Source organism: Macaca fascicularis, chromosome 7, assembly GCF_037993035.2.
Source record: "Macaca fascicularis isolate 582-1 chromosome 7, T2T-MFA8v1.1".
Lineage (NCBI taxonomy): Eukaryota > Metazoa > Chordata > Mammalia > Primates > Cercopithecidae > Macaca > Macaca fascicularis.
Window position 1 is genome coordinate 132598149 of NC_088381.1, and position 14964 is coordinate 132613112.

At 49.0% G+C, this 14964-nt stretch overlaps 1 protein-coding gene across 4 annotated transcripts in view; it reads right to left on the bottom strand.

Moving 5' to 3' along the window:
• Positions 1-14964, bottom strand: part of SPTB (spectrin beta, erythrocytic) — a 137173-nt gene that overhangs the window by 31499 nt on the left and 90710 nt on the right. For all 4 annotated transcript variants that reach the window (XM_065548904.2, XM_065548902.1, XM_065548903.1 and 1 more), the window contains exons 15-22: positions 14431-14568; positions 9102-9858; positions 8462-8664; positions 8258-8348; positions 6965-7111; positions 5024-5287; positions 2244-2450; positions 1674-1763 (exon numbers count right to left, since the gene is read on the bottom strand). In XM_065548904.2, the coding sequence (XP_065404976.1) occupies positions 1674-1763; positions 2244-2450; positions 5024-5287; positions 6965-7111; positions 8258-8348; positions 8462-8664; positions 9102-9858; positions 14431-14568 (1897 nt within the window). The remainder of the gene's footprint in view (positions 1-1673; positions 1764-2243; positions 2451-5023; positions 5288-6964; positions 7112-8257; positions 8349-8461; positions 8665-9101; positions 9859-14430; positions 14569-14964) is intronic.

Below are 14964 nucleotides of genomic sequence, written 5' to 3' on the forward strand. Positions count from 1 at the left end.
ACTCTTCATGTAGTACCTTGTGGAATGTGTTCTAATTGCAATGAATAGTCCCGAGAGCAGTGGTCCCCAAAGTGGAGTCCTGAACCAGCAGCATCAGCATCACCCAGGATCTTGCTGGAAATGCAAATTATCAGGCTCTACCCGCAGAGCTTGATGCAGTGGATCTGGGGGTGGCACGCGGTTAAGTTGTGTGAACTCACCCAGAGGTCTTGTTAAAGGAGTTGCATATTGGAGTTTGAGAACCATTGCAATAGAGGGTTTTAAGTGGGAAAATGATAAAACTGGATTTATGGTTTAGCCAGGTGAGCCTAAAATAGTCTTCACTAGGGCAGTCACGCTTTCCCAAGAGGCTGCCTTTCCCTTCTTGGTTAGGGGAACCCCATCCATATTTGTCTTGTCCTTTTCCTGAAATAGCAACTGCCAGCCAGGGGAGTTAAAAACCTTTGAACAATAACACTTATAGAGGCTGCACAGAATCAAAAATCCTAGTGTCGGAAAGACTAGAGTTGGCTCATTTTACAATTAAGGAAACTGAGGTCCCAAGGATACCATGTCCTACCAGCCTTCCACCTTTAGCTGAAGGTTGTGGCATTAACTGAGGATGGATTTCTATCATCTTCTAGCCCAGGTCCCTGCATGTGGCTGCTGGAGTCTCTGTGACCAGATCGCATCAACCAGAAGCAAAGGGCCTAAGGCAGCTTTGAAGAAACCTCTCTGAATATAATCCAGGCTTCTGCACTGCTGCTGGGCTCAAACGGTCCTGTGAGCAGATGTCAGTTGCTACCAGCGTGGGGAAAGGGAGTGCTGTCTGCTATGACTTTCCTTCCTCAAGGAGTTGCAGTACTAACAGGGCACTCTGGGACATGTCGCTTTTCTCTGGGATCTAAGTTCCTGGGCTCTCCTTGCTGACCCAGAGAGCATGCAGAGGGAGGGTCTCTCTGTCCAAGAAGGGTCTGTGGCCATCTCTCTGGCCACTGCGACCCCACACAGCCAGCTTCCTTGCATGATTCAGGCTCCTGCTACAGCCCTGATCCAAGAGGGAGTGCTTGGCATCTGCTCACGTCCAGGATTCTGACCAGGGCCACAGGAGCTCCCAATCAGGGCTAAGCGAGTGCCAAAAAGCAGAGGGATGTTTGCTCCAAGGGCTCGGAGTCCAAAGTTAGTGGCTTCCTAATGGAATTTGAGCCCCACAAGTATCCTCACATGTCCAGAGAAATGGGGCCTACTTACCCCAAGGACACCGCACATGCCAAGCTCAGCCCTGGAAGAGGGGCAAGGCAGTGTTGTGGGAGAGAGACCAGGAGTTACTGCCTTCCTCGCAGGCAGACCAGTGGACACACTGAGTACACAGCTACTGAAGCACATCAACCTCCAGGCCAGGGCCCCCAAGACCCTGCATTCACCTGTGCCTGACGGAGGCTGAATGGCCCTGAATCCCCAAGCACCAGGATTCCTCCCTCCTCTGTGATCCTCCCAGAATTTGCTCTATAATCACAAAAACCTGCTCTTTCTGCTCTAAGACTACCAATACGGTTTGGAGACCCCAAAGCTGCCAACAGGAACACTAACCTGCCGTTGCTAGCCTTCTGCAGGCCAGGGCTGGGCCCACCCCTGTGGGGCCAGGTGGGGGTGAGGAGGGGCGGGTACGACTGGCGAGGTGAGGCAGGACTCACCTGGTTCTTCTTCATGAACAGCTGCACAGTTTGCAGATTAGTGCCATAGTCGGCTGACTGGGCCAGAGGCAGCCTCTCCTCCACCCAGAGCTGCAGAGACCAGAAGGCAGGGGAGAGCTGATGACAATCATGGCCACCCTTTCCCGAGTGCTCACCATGGGCGGGGTAGAGCTTTGCTGGCAGTGTCTCCCCAGTTCCTCCCAACATCCCATCAGGGTTTTGTCCCCCTTTTATAGATGGGAATATTCAGGGATTTTGAACTGAGGTTCCAAATAACTTGCTCCTAGTCAGACAGTGGGACGGTAACGTAGCTGGATCTCGAACCCAAGTCTGTCTGACCCCAAAGTCCATGTTCTTCACTGAGCAATGCTAGCAAGTGAACAGTGAGTTCCCACCAAAAGCACTGACTTGAGCTTTCTATTTAATGTAATCCTCACAACACCCCTATGAGATGAGGGGTGAGGTGACCAGTCATCTGCTGCCAAGAATTGCTCTGGGTGGCAGCCAGCTACTCTGATGGCAGCTGGTGGCTCCGCCTCAGGGGGTGGGGAGAAGCTGTGGCCCACACACCGTCTCATCCTCTACGTCCCGGTTGATCTGCAGCTTGGCTCTGGATGATTCCAGCTGCTTCTTCCTCCTCCCCAGGGGTTCCAGGAGGTCCAGGAACCGCTTCTCGATGCTCAAGTCTACGTCTCCTGCCTCCTCTCCTGTTGAAGGCACCTGGGCAAACAGCTCCCCCAGCTCCTCTTTCCGCACATTCACTTGGTCCTCCACTCGCTGAGACACAAGGGGACGGTGTCAGCACCAGCCTTGGCGCCTGGACAGCCCCTCCATCTTCTTCATTCATCTGCATCCCACCCCTCCTTTAAGGCCCAATTTGAGCTCAACTTCCTCCAAGGAGTCTCCTTGGATGCTCCCACTCATTTTCCCTCCTCTGAGTGCCTGTTCTCTTTCTCATGCGCCCTTTTGGGTCTCTGTCCTACTCACTGCAAAAGGGGTTGGAGATGGATTAGAAACCAGGCGACATTTTTGCATGATAAAAGCAAGTCCAGTTAAGAGAAAGAGTAGGAGTGCTTACTTTAAGGTTTCAGATTGTGCTCAAAGAAATTAGAGAAGACACAAACAAATGGAAAAACATCTCATGCTCATGGGTAGGAATAATTAATATAGTTAAAATGGCTATACTGCTCAAAGCAATTTACAGATTCAATGCTGTTCCTATCACAAGCACTAATGACATTCTTCAAAGAACTAGAAAAATTATCATTATTATTATTATTTTTGAGATGGAGTTTTGCTCTTGTTGCCCAGGCTGGAGTGCAATGGTGCGATCTCAGCTCACTGCAATCTCTGCTTGCTGCGTTCAAGTGATTCTCCTGCCTCAGTCTCCCAAGTAGCTAGGATCATAGGGGTGCACTACCACACCCAGCTAGTTTTGTATTTTTAGTAGAGACAGGGTTTCTCCATGTTGGTCAGGCTGCTCTCGAACTCCCGACCTCAGGTGATCCACCTGCCTTGGTCTCCCAAAGTGCTGGGATTACAGGCATGAGCCACCATGCCCGGCCTAGAAAAATTATTTAAAAATTTATATGAAACCAAAAAAGAGCCTGAATGGCCAAGGCAATCCTAAGCAAAAAGGATAAAGCTGGAGGAATCACATTACCGGAATTCAAATTATACTACAAGGCTACAGTGACAAAAACAGCATGGTATTGGTACAAAAACAGGCATATTGACCAATGGAACAGAATAGAGAGTCCAGAAATAAGGCCACACACCTACCACCATCTGATCTTTGACAAAGCTGACAAAAACAAACAATGAGGAAAAGACTCCCTATTTAATAAATGGTGCTGGGAGAACTGGCTAGCTATATCCAGAAAATTGAAGCTGGACCCCTCCCTTACACAATATACAAAAATAAACTCAGGTGGATTAAAGACTTAAATGTAAAACTCAAAACTATAAAAAGCCTGGAAGACAACCTAGGCAATATCATCCTGGACATAGGAATGGGCAAAGATTTCATGATAAAGACACTAAAAGCAATCGCAACAAAAGCAAAAATTGACAAATGAGATCTAATTAAACTTAAGAGCTTCTGCACAGCAAAAGAAACTATCAACAGAGTAAACAGCCTACAAAATGAGAGAAAATATTTGCAAACTATGGATCTGATAAGGGTCTAACATCCTGCATCTATAAGAAACTTAAATTTACAAGAGGAAAACAAACAATCCCATTAAAAAGTGGGCAAAGGACATGAACAGACACTTTTCAAAAGAAGACACACATGCAGGCAAAAACATATGAAAAAAAGCTCAATATCATTGACCATTAGAGAAATGCAAATCCTAACCACAGTGAGATACCATCTCACACCAGTCAGAATGGCTATTATCAAAAAATCAAAAAATAACAGATCCTGGCGAGGTTGCAGAAAAAAGGAAACCCTTATACACTGTTGGTGGGAGTGTGAATTAGTTCAACCAGTGTGGAAAACAGTATGGCAATTCCTCAAGAGCTAAAAACAGAACTACTATTTGACCCAGCAATCCCATTACTGGGTATATACCCAGAGGAATGTAAAGCATTCTACCATAAATACACATGTACACTTATGTTCACTGTAGCACTGTTCACAATAACAAAGACATGGACTCAACCTAAATGCCCATCAATGACAGACTGGATAAAGAAAATATGATATATATACACCATGGAATACTTTGCAGCCATAAAAGAAGAACGAGATCATGTCTTTTGTGCGAACATGGATAGGGCTGGGGCCATTATCCTTAGCAAACTGATGCAGGAACAGAAAACCAAATACCACATGTTCTCACTTATAAGTGGGAGCTAAGTGAGAAGAACTTATGAACACAAGGAAACAACAGTAGGCGTTCCAGCTTCTGGGACACCGGGGCTATAAACTGGGGCTTCTTATCCATCAGCTGCTTTCTTTCCTAGGGGCAAGAAGGAGGAGAGCTCACATTCTGGGCTGACTGGACCTTGGATCAGCCCTGCTCCTAATGGTTGCAAAAGGCTACCCAAGAGGAGATCAGCAAGGCGAAGAATCTTCATAGAATGTGGGTGAGGCACAACCAAAACAGACACTAGGGTGTACTTGACGGGGGGAGGGTAGGAGAAGGGAGGGGAGCAGAAAAGATAACTATTGGGTGTTGAGCTTAAAACCTGGGTAATGGAATAATACGTGCAATAAACCCCCATGACATGTGTAACAAACCTTCACATGTACCCCCAAACCTAAAATTAAAAATAAAGGTGTCAGATTGGCTTCCACGACCCCTTCTATCCTACCACTCTAAGTCTACAACCCACTCACGTGCCTTCAGCTTAGCCAACATCCGATTGACACTGGTCAGGTCCTTGCCCGGGTCATCTGACCGCAGCTGGTCCTCCATGGCGCTGATCCACTTGTTGAGGTCAGCATGGGTCTGCAAGCGCAGGTCGGAGCTCCTGGCAGCTGAGAGGTGCTGGGTCTTCTCCTTTGTGGTGGCCTGCAGCTCATCCCAGAGCCGGTGCAGGGCTTCCAGCTTCTGGGACACCAGGGCTGTAAACTGGGGCTTCTCATCCATCAGCTGCTTTCCTTCCTAGGGTCAAGAAGGAGGGGAGCTCACATTCTGGGCTGAATGGGCCTTGGGTGAGCCCTGCTCCTAATGGTTGCAAGAGACTACCCAAGAGGAGATCAGCAAGGTGAAGAATCTTCATAGAATGTGGGTGAGGCGCAACTGAAATTGACTCTGAATCCCCAGCATTAGCAGGGGTGTCCAACCTTTTGGCTTCCCTGGGACACATTGGAAGAAGAATTGTCTTGGGACACACATAAAATACATTAACACAATAGCTGATGAGTGAAAAAAAAAGTCTGTGCATAATTTTCATGATATGCACCACCACAGACAAGGAAAAAGTCCTCATATTCAAAGGGTTAGACACTGCTGGTAGGGGAAGCCGGGCAGGGAGAGCAGCGCTGAGGGCAATGATTCAGGGAGACTGCAGCACGAGAGCTGCAGACAAGGGTCAGCTGCTGCAAGAAAAAGGATTCCAGACCCATCCAAGTACAGCCAATGCAGAAACTGCCCCGTGAGTTCCCGAGGTTGTGCACTAACCTTCACTGACCTCCTTTGGTTACTGAAGTTGCCTTGTCTGGTTTTCATCTGCATAGATGTATCATTTTTGGGTGGGCACAGTGTGATATAAATTGGACTTAGGAATCTATATCAGTAATAATAGTTAATTTTTTTCGGAGACAGAGTCTCTCTCTGTTGCCCAGGCTGGAGTGTAGTGGCGTAATCTTGGCTTACTGCAACCTCCTCCCGCCAGTTTAAACCCTTTTGTGTCTCAGCCTCCTGAGTAGCTGGGATTACAGGCATATGCAACCATACCCAGCTAATTTTTGTATTTTTAGTAGAGATGGGATTTCGCCATGTTGGCTAGGCTGTTCTTGAACTCCTGACCTCAAGTGATCTGCCCACCTCGGCCTCCCAAAGTGCTGGGATTACAGCCATGAGCCACTGTGCCTGGCCTAAAAGTTACTATTTATTGAGTGTCTCATAATTGCCAAGTACTATGCTAAATGTTTCATTTGTCTTTAAGTATTTAGTGCTCCCAACTCCACTGGGAAGGTCCTATTATTACTCTCATTTCATAGAGGAAGAAACTGAGGCACAGGGAGGTTAAGAAATCAGTCTGATCCTAGGGCTGCTTTTTCATGGACAGCCATGGTAGAAAGGAGCAAAGGTAGTGATTTCCACATCTAATTCCAGCCACATTTGGACTTGTCCACTGGGCAAACTCTCTACAGAGGGGTCCCTTAGTTCACCATCTACAAGGAGTGGAAATGACCACTCCCCAGTGGTTCTGCCCATACAAATGATGAGGATTAATGGCTCCCCTGGACCATTCTGATCATCTTGCCTATTCCTCCAGCCCTGTGCAGGACAGTGCTGGAGCCCTAGTGAGGGCAATGGAAAGCAAACATTAACAACTGCTGTCCTGGCACTGGACACTGAAGCTCTAACTAGATGTCCTCAGTGTCCTGGGCTGTTCCTAGATTCAGGTGACCCAGAAGAGGCACTGATTCTGACCAGGTGTACTAAGACTGACTATATCAGGACCTCTGAAGGTTTAACTACTATTTAGAAAGGTTGTTCGCTGCCACATTCTGTACTGTAAGCAAGCTTTAGGACAGTGTCCACACCTTGGGTGAAGCCCCATCCAGGCAAGCCTATCTGAGCAGAGTGCCCTCCACCACCCACTTTACTTACCGCATCAATGTTCTCTAGCCACCCTTCATGGGAAGCCAGCTCTGCCACAAATGCCTGGTGCTTCAGCCATTTATTGTGAAGGTTTCGTGCTTCATCGTAGGAGACATCCTGAGATGTCAGCAGCTTGTCGTTGATCCAAAGAGTGAGCTGTGTGCATAAAGAGTGGGCTGACTGTCCCTGAGTATATTTCTTTGGCAGGGCAGAACCTGCTGCCCATCCCTGGCTGCAGAAGGAGAAGCCCATGGGGAGGAAGTGCAAGCACAGAAGAGAACTCATCTGCAGTTCTGGATCCCTCTGGACCAGCACAGGCAACTTTACCCATGACAGGCCAGGGCTAAAATGTGGGCACAGGTGCATCTTCCCCACTGGAGTGTGTATGGTGTGAGACCAGGGATACTTTACTCTTCTCTCCATATTTCGAGGACCTACGACAGGGCCTAGCATATTCTAGGAACCCAAAGAGTATTTACTGGATGGATGGATAAATCCATCCTTTGGCAGTTTGGTGAGAGATCCTTGATAAACACAGGAAAAAAATGTTATTTGAGGAAGAAGCCAAGGACAGAAGTTGATGAAAATAAAGTTGCCTGGGCTGACAGAAAAGAAGTATGACAAGAAGGAAGTCAAGGAAAACCCCATTCCACGTAGAAAGTACTGTCAATGGAGGGACCTGGGAAGGCGGATTAAAGACCTTTCTTGTACAGCTGGCGCCAGGTTGAGCAAGGACCTTCCTAGCCAGCAGTTTTCCAACTGGCAGGTTTGTTTAAAATGTTCTTTCTCTGTCTCACCCCTTAAAGTTCTGATTCATCTGGCCTGAGTGAGACCCAGGGGTCTGCTTTAACTAGGACCAGGACTGGCTCCATAATTTGCAGGGCCCAGTACAAAATGGAGTTGTTCAAAAGCATGAAGAATTTCAAGATGGCAAGAGTAGAGCATTAAACTGAGCCCAGGACCCTTCTAAGCTAAGCACAGGGTGTGACATAGGTCACACATCCTTGAAGCTGGCCCAGACTAGGTCTTAGATGATTCTAAAATAGACTGTCCCTAGACTACTCTTAAGAAACTCTGGCCTAGACTTGACAAGTTAAGGATGACTTTTCAGATTTGAAAAAAAAAAAAAAAGTGCAACTGAAGATTCTAGAGGATGACCCAATTAAGTACCTAGAGGTCCCCGCTCATGGAATCCCGCAGCTCATGGGCTAGAAAGGATCCCTATGGACTTCCCCCCTTGAGGGCACTCTGCTTCTAGAAAGGAATCTCCAGGAAAGCGGCTGCTCCTTGCTGGAGCCTCACCTCCTGGCAGTTCTGGAGGAAGTTCTGTAGCTCCAGGTTGTCTCTCAGGAGGACAGAGGCCTCCTCGGCCTTCTCATTGTTCTTCCTGTGCCTGGAAAGGAAGCCAAAGGCATAGGTTCAATAGTGCTGAGCTTGGGGTCCTTGCGTGGCACCACTACCCCTCTGTGGCTCTGGGGGCCTCGTGGCCCTGGGGCCCGGGAGTACCTGTCCTCAATCAGCTGCACCTTCTCCTTGATCTTGTCTGAGTACAGGTTTCCCTCAGCTACCAGCTTGTTTCCAGAGTCCACAGGACTCAAGACCTTATCCCGGTTGTTCTCCATAGACCCCAAGAAATCCTCAAACTTCCGGATCCCAGCCTCTGCAGCTTCCAGGGAGTCTGGGGGCTCCAAGTGAGCCAGAGTGTATTCCTGTTGGAGCAAGTTTCCAGACAAGGCATGAAGACACATGGAGGAGGTGATGAGCACACCTACCAAGTGGGAGCACAACGTGCAGCCACACAGGCCACAGTCTGAATGAGCCCCCTGAATGAGCAGGGAGGAGGTGCTACTCCCCAGGTCTTGCCCCCACTCCTACCCCAGGGGCACCAATAAACAGTGTGCCTAAAGCCACATGGAAGACTAACCACCCAGGGCAAAATGCGCTTCTCTAGCCTCTGATAGACCCAGGAACAAGGCATAGGGCTGGAAAAGGCACCTAATGAGAAACAAAGATTTCCCCCATGAGTGAATACAGAGTACAAGACAAGAGTCATGTGGTCCCTGAGCCTTTCAGCACATTTGTGGACTCACCACAAGAGCTACTGCCCTGAGAGACCCGCCTGTCCCAGCCCTGAATGCCTCTCTACCTGGTTGCTGAGGATGGCTTCGGCCTGCTTGGCATCTTTCTGGAACTCCTGGAAGCCAAGGCACTGAGCGAGGGTGTGGCTGCGGCTCTCCCACATCCTGCCCAGGGCATCCCAGCCAGTATCCAGGCCTTCTAGCCGCTGGCCCAGAAGCAGATACTCTGGGTCCGTCTGGCCTTGGATCACTTTCTCCCCAGACTCCTTAACACGCTGGTAGCTGTCTTGGTGCCCATCAATCTCATCCTTGATACCTGCATGCTGCTGCAGGAGCTGCTCGGCCTCTGGGAGGGATTCGGGCATGTCCTCGGAGGCCACAGCCTTCTGGGTGATGGAAAGCCAGGCCTGGAAGTCATCCAGATCCTGTAGGAAGGCCTGCAGCTGGCTGACTTCCCCCAGCAAGTCCTCCTGGCCCCGCAGGGCTTGCTGCAGGCCCTGCCACAGCTCCTCCAAGTGTTTTTGCCGCTGACCAATGTCCTCCTTCTGCTCAGGGTGCGAGTCCATCAGCTGCTGGGACTCACGCTCCAGGGCATCCACACGGGCCTGGATGGCAGCCACGTCACGCTCCAGCCCTGACAACTTTCGCTGGATGGCGATGACACCTGCCAGGTCCCGCCCCAGGTCTTTTGTGGACTCCACTACCTTTGTCTTGTCCGTGATCCACTTGCTGGTCTCCTCACAATCCACGCAGTAGTTGTGCACTCGGAGGGCTGAGTCCACAGCCTCCCGCCGCTTTGACACCAGGGTCTGGAATGCCTGCCACCTGCCGGATGGGGACACAGCCCGGAGGAGAGAGACACCTTCTCCCTTAACTCTTCCCATAGGAGATCCTGACCCCTTCCCACATTTCTTGCAAATCTCCCCGCACAGACTTTGTATGATGAAAAGAAAAACAAAATCTACCTAACAAAGCGTGGGTGAGCAAAATTCACTTATCCAATTTTAACTCAAGACATATATCACTGTCAATCAGATCTTTTGATCAGCAGGGGGTAATTAGTGATGTGATTCCAACCATAAGTAAAGGAACATGAAAGCAAAGGCTATGCATGTAGTTGGATTTCAGGCAAATATACAATTTCCCCAGAGTTTATGAAATATCAAAATAATTAAAAGGCTCACATTAACTTCAAGAATGCTTCAGGACATAGGGTCGCCAGCTGCCCTAGAGGAACCATGTAAACGCCCAAGGCCACATGCAAAGTCTCCTAGGGCCTGAAAAAGATCACCTTGGATCTAAGAGAAAAGATGCCCTGGTGAAAAAGAAGATGAATAAGAGGAGAGGGAAGAAGAGAATGAGGAGGAATAAGCTGTGATGATAATTTAAAAGACTAACATAATCTTAACCTTCGAGCACAGTGTTGCTATGAAACACGGAAATGTGCTAAGGTCTGGTGGATGCCTGGGGGCCTGGGGTCGGTCTGCAGTACACAATAAACCTCTTTCAAAGAGCTGCCCATCAGCCGGGCCAGACCACTAGGGACACTACCCTTGGGCCTAGGTTCACTCATTCTGCATCACTGTAATACGCAGGCTGAATGCTCATTCTCTAATTGAACCCATCTTTCTTGAACACCCACAGGGGTATAAGGCATTTTGTTGGCCTCTGGGAGAATACAGACATAATTAGGCCTTGCCCTGTGGGGTGTATGATTTAGAGAAATATTCAGACAAGCTCACAAATAACATAGCATAAAGTTTCATGTACACAGCACCTACCAGGCAGAGAGGAGGACTAAGGGAGCTGGAAGGAGCAACGGGGTGACAGTCGCTCACGTGACCTCCACACAACCCATCACTGGACACAAAGCCCCAGTCAGTGAACACACCCCCAGTGCCTCCACTGGAGTGACCAATTAAAGGATGGGACCAAGTCTCTCATTCATCTTTGTCCCCTGCCTCTGGGGATGGAAGCCGAGGGACTAGCAGATGGACTAGGCAGAGGGCGCTGTTGTGCATTCCCAAGGTGTGACAACAGCAGCCAGTGTGATTTGAAAGGTCTGCAGAGAGATGTAAGAGACAGGCTGGGAGAGACCAGGGATACGAGGGAGGACAGACAGCCTGCAGATTTCTCGGCTCCCATCCTAGACCATGAAGACCCCGTGCTCTGGGAATTCTGTGCCTGTCTGGCACACAGATGGTGCTCTGAGGCTGGGAAATCAAGGGGTTTTCTCCACGTTTGTTTGAAACCCCTGGAATCGACAGGGAAGTGTTCCTGGGAGAGGGTCTCGCTGTGTGCCCGGGCAAGAGGCGCCATAGTGATTTTCCAGGCCTTTCCTGGAGCGGCCCCGCTGTAGCCATTGGGTGGAGGCCACACAAAGATGCACTGGAGTTTGGGTCTAGTGTGCTTCCGAAACCTACACTTGCCCCTGCCACTGCACTGTCTTTGAGATGCAGGAAGTTGATAGAGCCACTCTAGTTAGCACTGGTCAGGCGACATCGAGAGTTCAGGTTTGGTCCTGGGCCAGGTTTTTCTTCAACTGGAATATGCAGATGGTGAAAGATGATCACACATTCATCAAGTGTTTGAATGACTCACACAGAAGCTTGGCAGAAAAATTTTAGTTTTTTCCCAGTTCACTCATGTACTAAGCATTTATCAAGCAACTCTCAGGTGCCTTGTGGCATACACTGATCTAGGTACTAGGGATATGGAAAGAACTATGCAGGCTGGGTGCAGTGGCTCACACCTGTCAATCACAGCAATTTGGGAAGCTGAGGCTGGATGATCACTTGAGCCCAGGAGTTCAGGACCAGCCTAGGCAATATAGTGAGACCTCATCTCTACAAAAAAACAAAAAATTAGCTGGGTATAGTAGTGTGCATCTGTAGCACTAGTTACTCAGGAGACTGAGGTGGGAGAATCACTTGAGCCTGGGAGGCTGAGGCTGCAGCGAGCCAAAATTGCACCACTGCACTCCAGCCTGGGCAATAGAGTGAGATTCTGTCTCTATAAAAAATTAATTAATTAATTAATTAAGAATAATGCAAAGTCCTTGCTTTCATTCAAGTAGTTAGAGACATAAACAAGTCTATAATCCATCAAGTGGTGATAAGTGCAAAGAAAAAAATAAAAGAAGGTAACAATATAGAGGCCAAAGGGGTCAGCGAGAGGAAGGATGTGCTGCTTTCAATGGGGTGGTCAGTGGGGGTCACACCAATAAGCTGACATTTGAGCTGAGACCTGAATAAAAAGAGTAAGCCAAGGGCAAAGCTAGGAAAGTAATATTCCAAACAGGAGGAACCTCAAAAATGTGTTTGGTGTGCAAAGCCCTTGGGCAATGTAAATAGACACAGGTCTTCATTTGCTTACATAGTCTAGTAGGAAAGTCCTTGGGGACAAAAATAATTAGAATATAAGATAGGATGTGAAGCTCAAAACCAGTACAAAGGAGGAAAAGATGGCTTTTCATCTGGAAAACTGGAAAGCAAGTGACTTGGACTGGCCCAGGCAGAGACAGGATTTGGAATAATGTAGAGGTAGGGAGAATGCAACCTGAGGAAAAGCACCGCAGAGGCACAAGACGACTCTGGGGGTGGAGGTGTAGAATGGGCATTGTTCTGAAAAATAACTGAAGAGCTATACACGGAAGAGGAACCAGGGTAAGTCTGATCTCTCTCAAGGGCAGAGCCAGAAGCAATAGGTACACATTTCAAGGAGGCAGATTTCCACTCAATGGAAGAGCAAATTTTTTAACCAAAAAGAGTTGCCCAAAAATGAGACAGGCTGCAGGGTGAGGGAGTGAGTTCCCTATCGCTGGCTAGACTGGGTGACTTCTCAGGTCCCTTTCAACTCTCAAATTTAATCTAATTTCATGCCTCAGGTTTTTTTCTCACTTAAGGATGGCAGGTACCTGGATATTTATCACTTGGGGATGGGGCCTGTTTTAGGGGTCTGTAAAGATCAACATTCTCAGACTATAGTTCATTGTTGAGCTGATGAGTTCTTCCTCTCAGGAAGTTTCTCTGGTTTAGACCTGCTCTACTTTCCTCAATTATGCAGCAATTGCAATAATCTCTACCACCTCCTGCCCACCAACACACACAAACTCATGACCTACAAGGCAAAAGAAGAGGGAAGAGGTATTCTCTTCCTTTGTAAAACATCAGACTGACAAAGGAATCTCCTGAACCACACTCTCCAGCTTGGGCTGCTAAGACAATCATCCCATTCTAGTGGCTCTAAAGAATTCTGGTCATCGCTGCCTCCCCTTAACCCCCCAGTGAAGTCTCCACTGTGCTGATCCCTTTCTTTACAATGGAGTCTTCTCCAGGCCCACCTCCCAGATTGCCTCAGGCACAGCAAGGCTCTACTGTGGGGCACAAGTGTGGGGAAGGGGCCAGGGTAGTGGGGAGGTGGTGAACACGTGGCATTGCATGTGCAGGGCCCAGGGTAAAGACAGGGAATGCAGGCGTTTGCTGTGTCCTCAAAGATCCTCTAGGAACTCGTGGGCAATTTCACCCCACACTGAAAGCACCCCCTCTCTAAAGGCTCCTCGGGGCCTGTTTTTTGTTCTGGCCACAAAGCTTGCTTAAGGCTCCCTGCTAATTCTCCTCTTCATTCAAGCCAGCCTCATTATCAATACTGCATTTGGCACAGGCTGGAGCATTTTTTTATGGACAGTACTTAAGAGCTCTCAGAAAGCAATTTTCTCTGCCCAAGAATGTCCGGGAAATATAGCATGAGAAGCATATGGCCTGATTCTGAGTTTGGGCACACTTGGGACGTGCCCTCCATCACACACACACACACCTGCCCTCCCCAGGCACAGCATTCGAGCCTCCCAGGACTCGTTTCTCTCCCTCCCTGGGCTGTTCACACCTCGACCATTCCTCCTTGCTGCTACAACTCCAGTACTACTGGGAAGGAACCATGGCTGAGACAGACAGGAATGTTGGTGGGGGGGCGGTGGCTCATGCCTGTAATCCCAGCACTTTGGGAGGCCCAGGTGGGCAGATCGCTTGAGGCCAGGAATGACAGCAGCCTGGCCAACGTGGTGAAACCCCGTCTCTACTAAAAATACAAAAACTAGCCAGGCATGGTACTGCGCGCCTGTAATCCCAGCTACTTGGGAGGCTGAGGCACACGAATAGCTTGAACCTGGGAGGTGGAAGTTGCAGTGAGCCGAGATCACACCACTGCACTCCAGCCTGGGTAAAAGAGGGAGGCTCTGTCTCAAAAACAAACAAACAAACAAAAACAAAAAAACAGGAATGTTGAGGGTACAGAAGTGTTGGTGCATAGTAGGTGGCCTAAATTTTGGGCCTGGCCCCCAGAAGTGTGTCAGATGTCGAGAGACAATGCTCCCCGCCCCATGCCCTACCCACACCCCACCTGGTGTTTAGATGGTCCTGGTACTGCTTCACCTCCCCACTGCGTGGGTGGCCACTCTCTACCAAGCTGTTGGCAGCGAGGTTCACACCATCAATCTGAGTCATCAAAGTCTTCATCTCCTGGTCCAGGATGTCGAACCTGATAGGGGCAGAGGGAAATGAGGATGAGTGAGGCAGCAGCAGACACTTCCTTGCCAGTGGCACCTCCAGTCTCCAGAACATGTAGCTCTTGCTTTCTCCTTCCACTGCCTAAACCGTTTGTTCAGGTGAGGCAGGAGGAAGAAGACAGATATGCTGGCCCTCCTTTCTGGTTCGTGGGTTTGATTTTGTGAGTTAGCACTGCCTGGAACAGGCCTTGAGAGAGTCAGTTACTTCCTACACAGGCTTCTGGCTCAACAGAGACATATGAAGGGGGGGGAGGGCTGAAGAGAGGTTACTGTATATTTGTGTGGGGGATGTCAATTGTCACAAGGGCCACCTTCCAGGCCTCCACTATTCTGGCTGTTGCTTTTGGACTCTGAGTCCAATGCCTTGA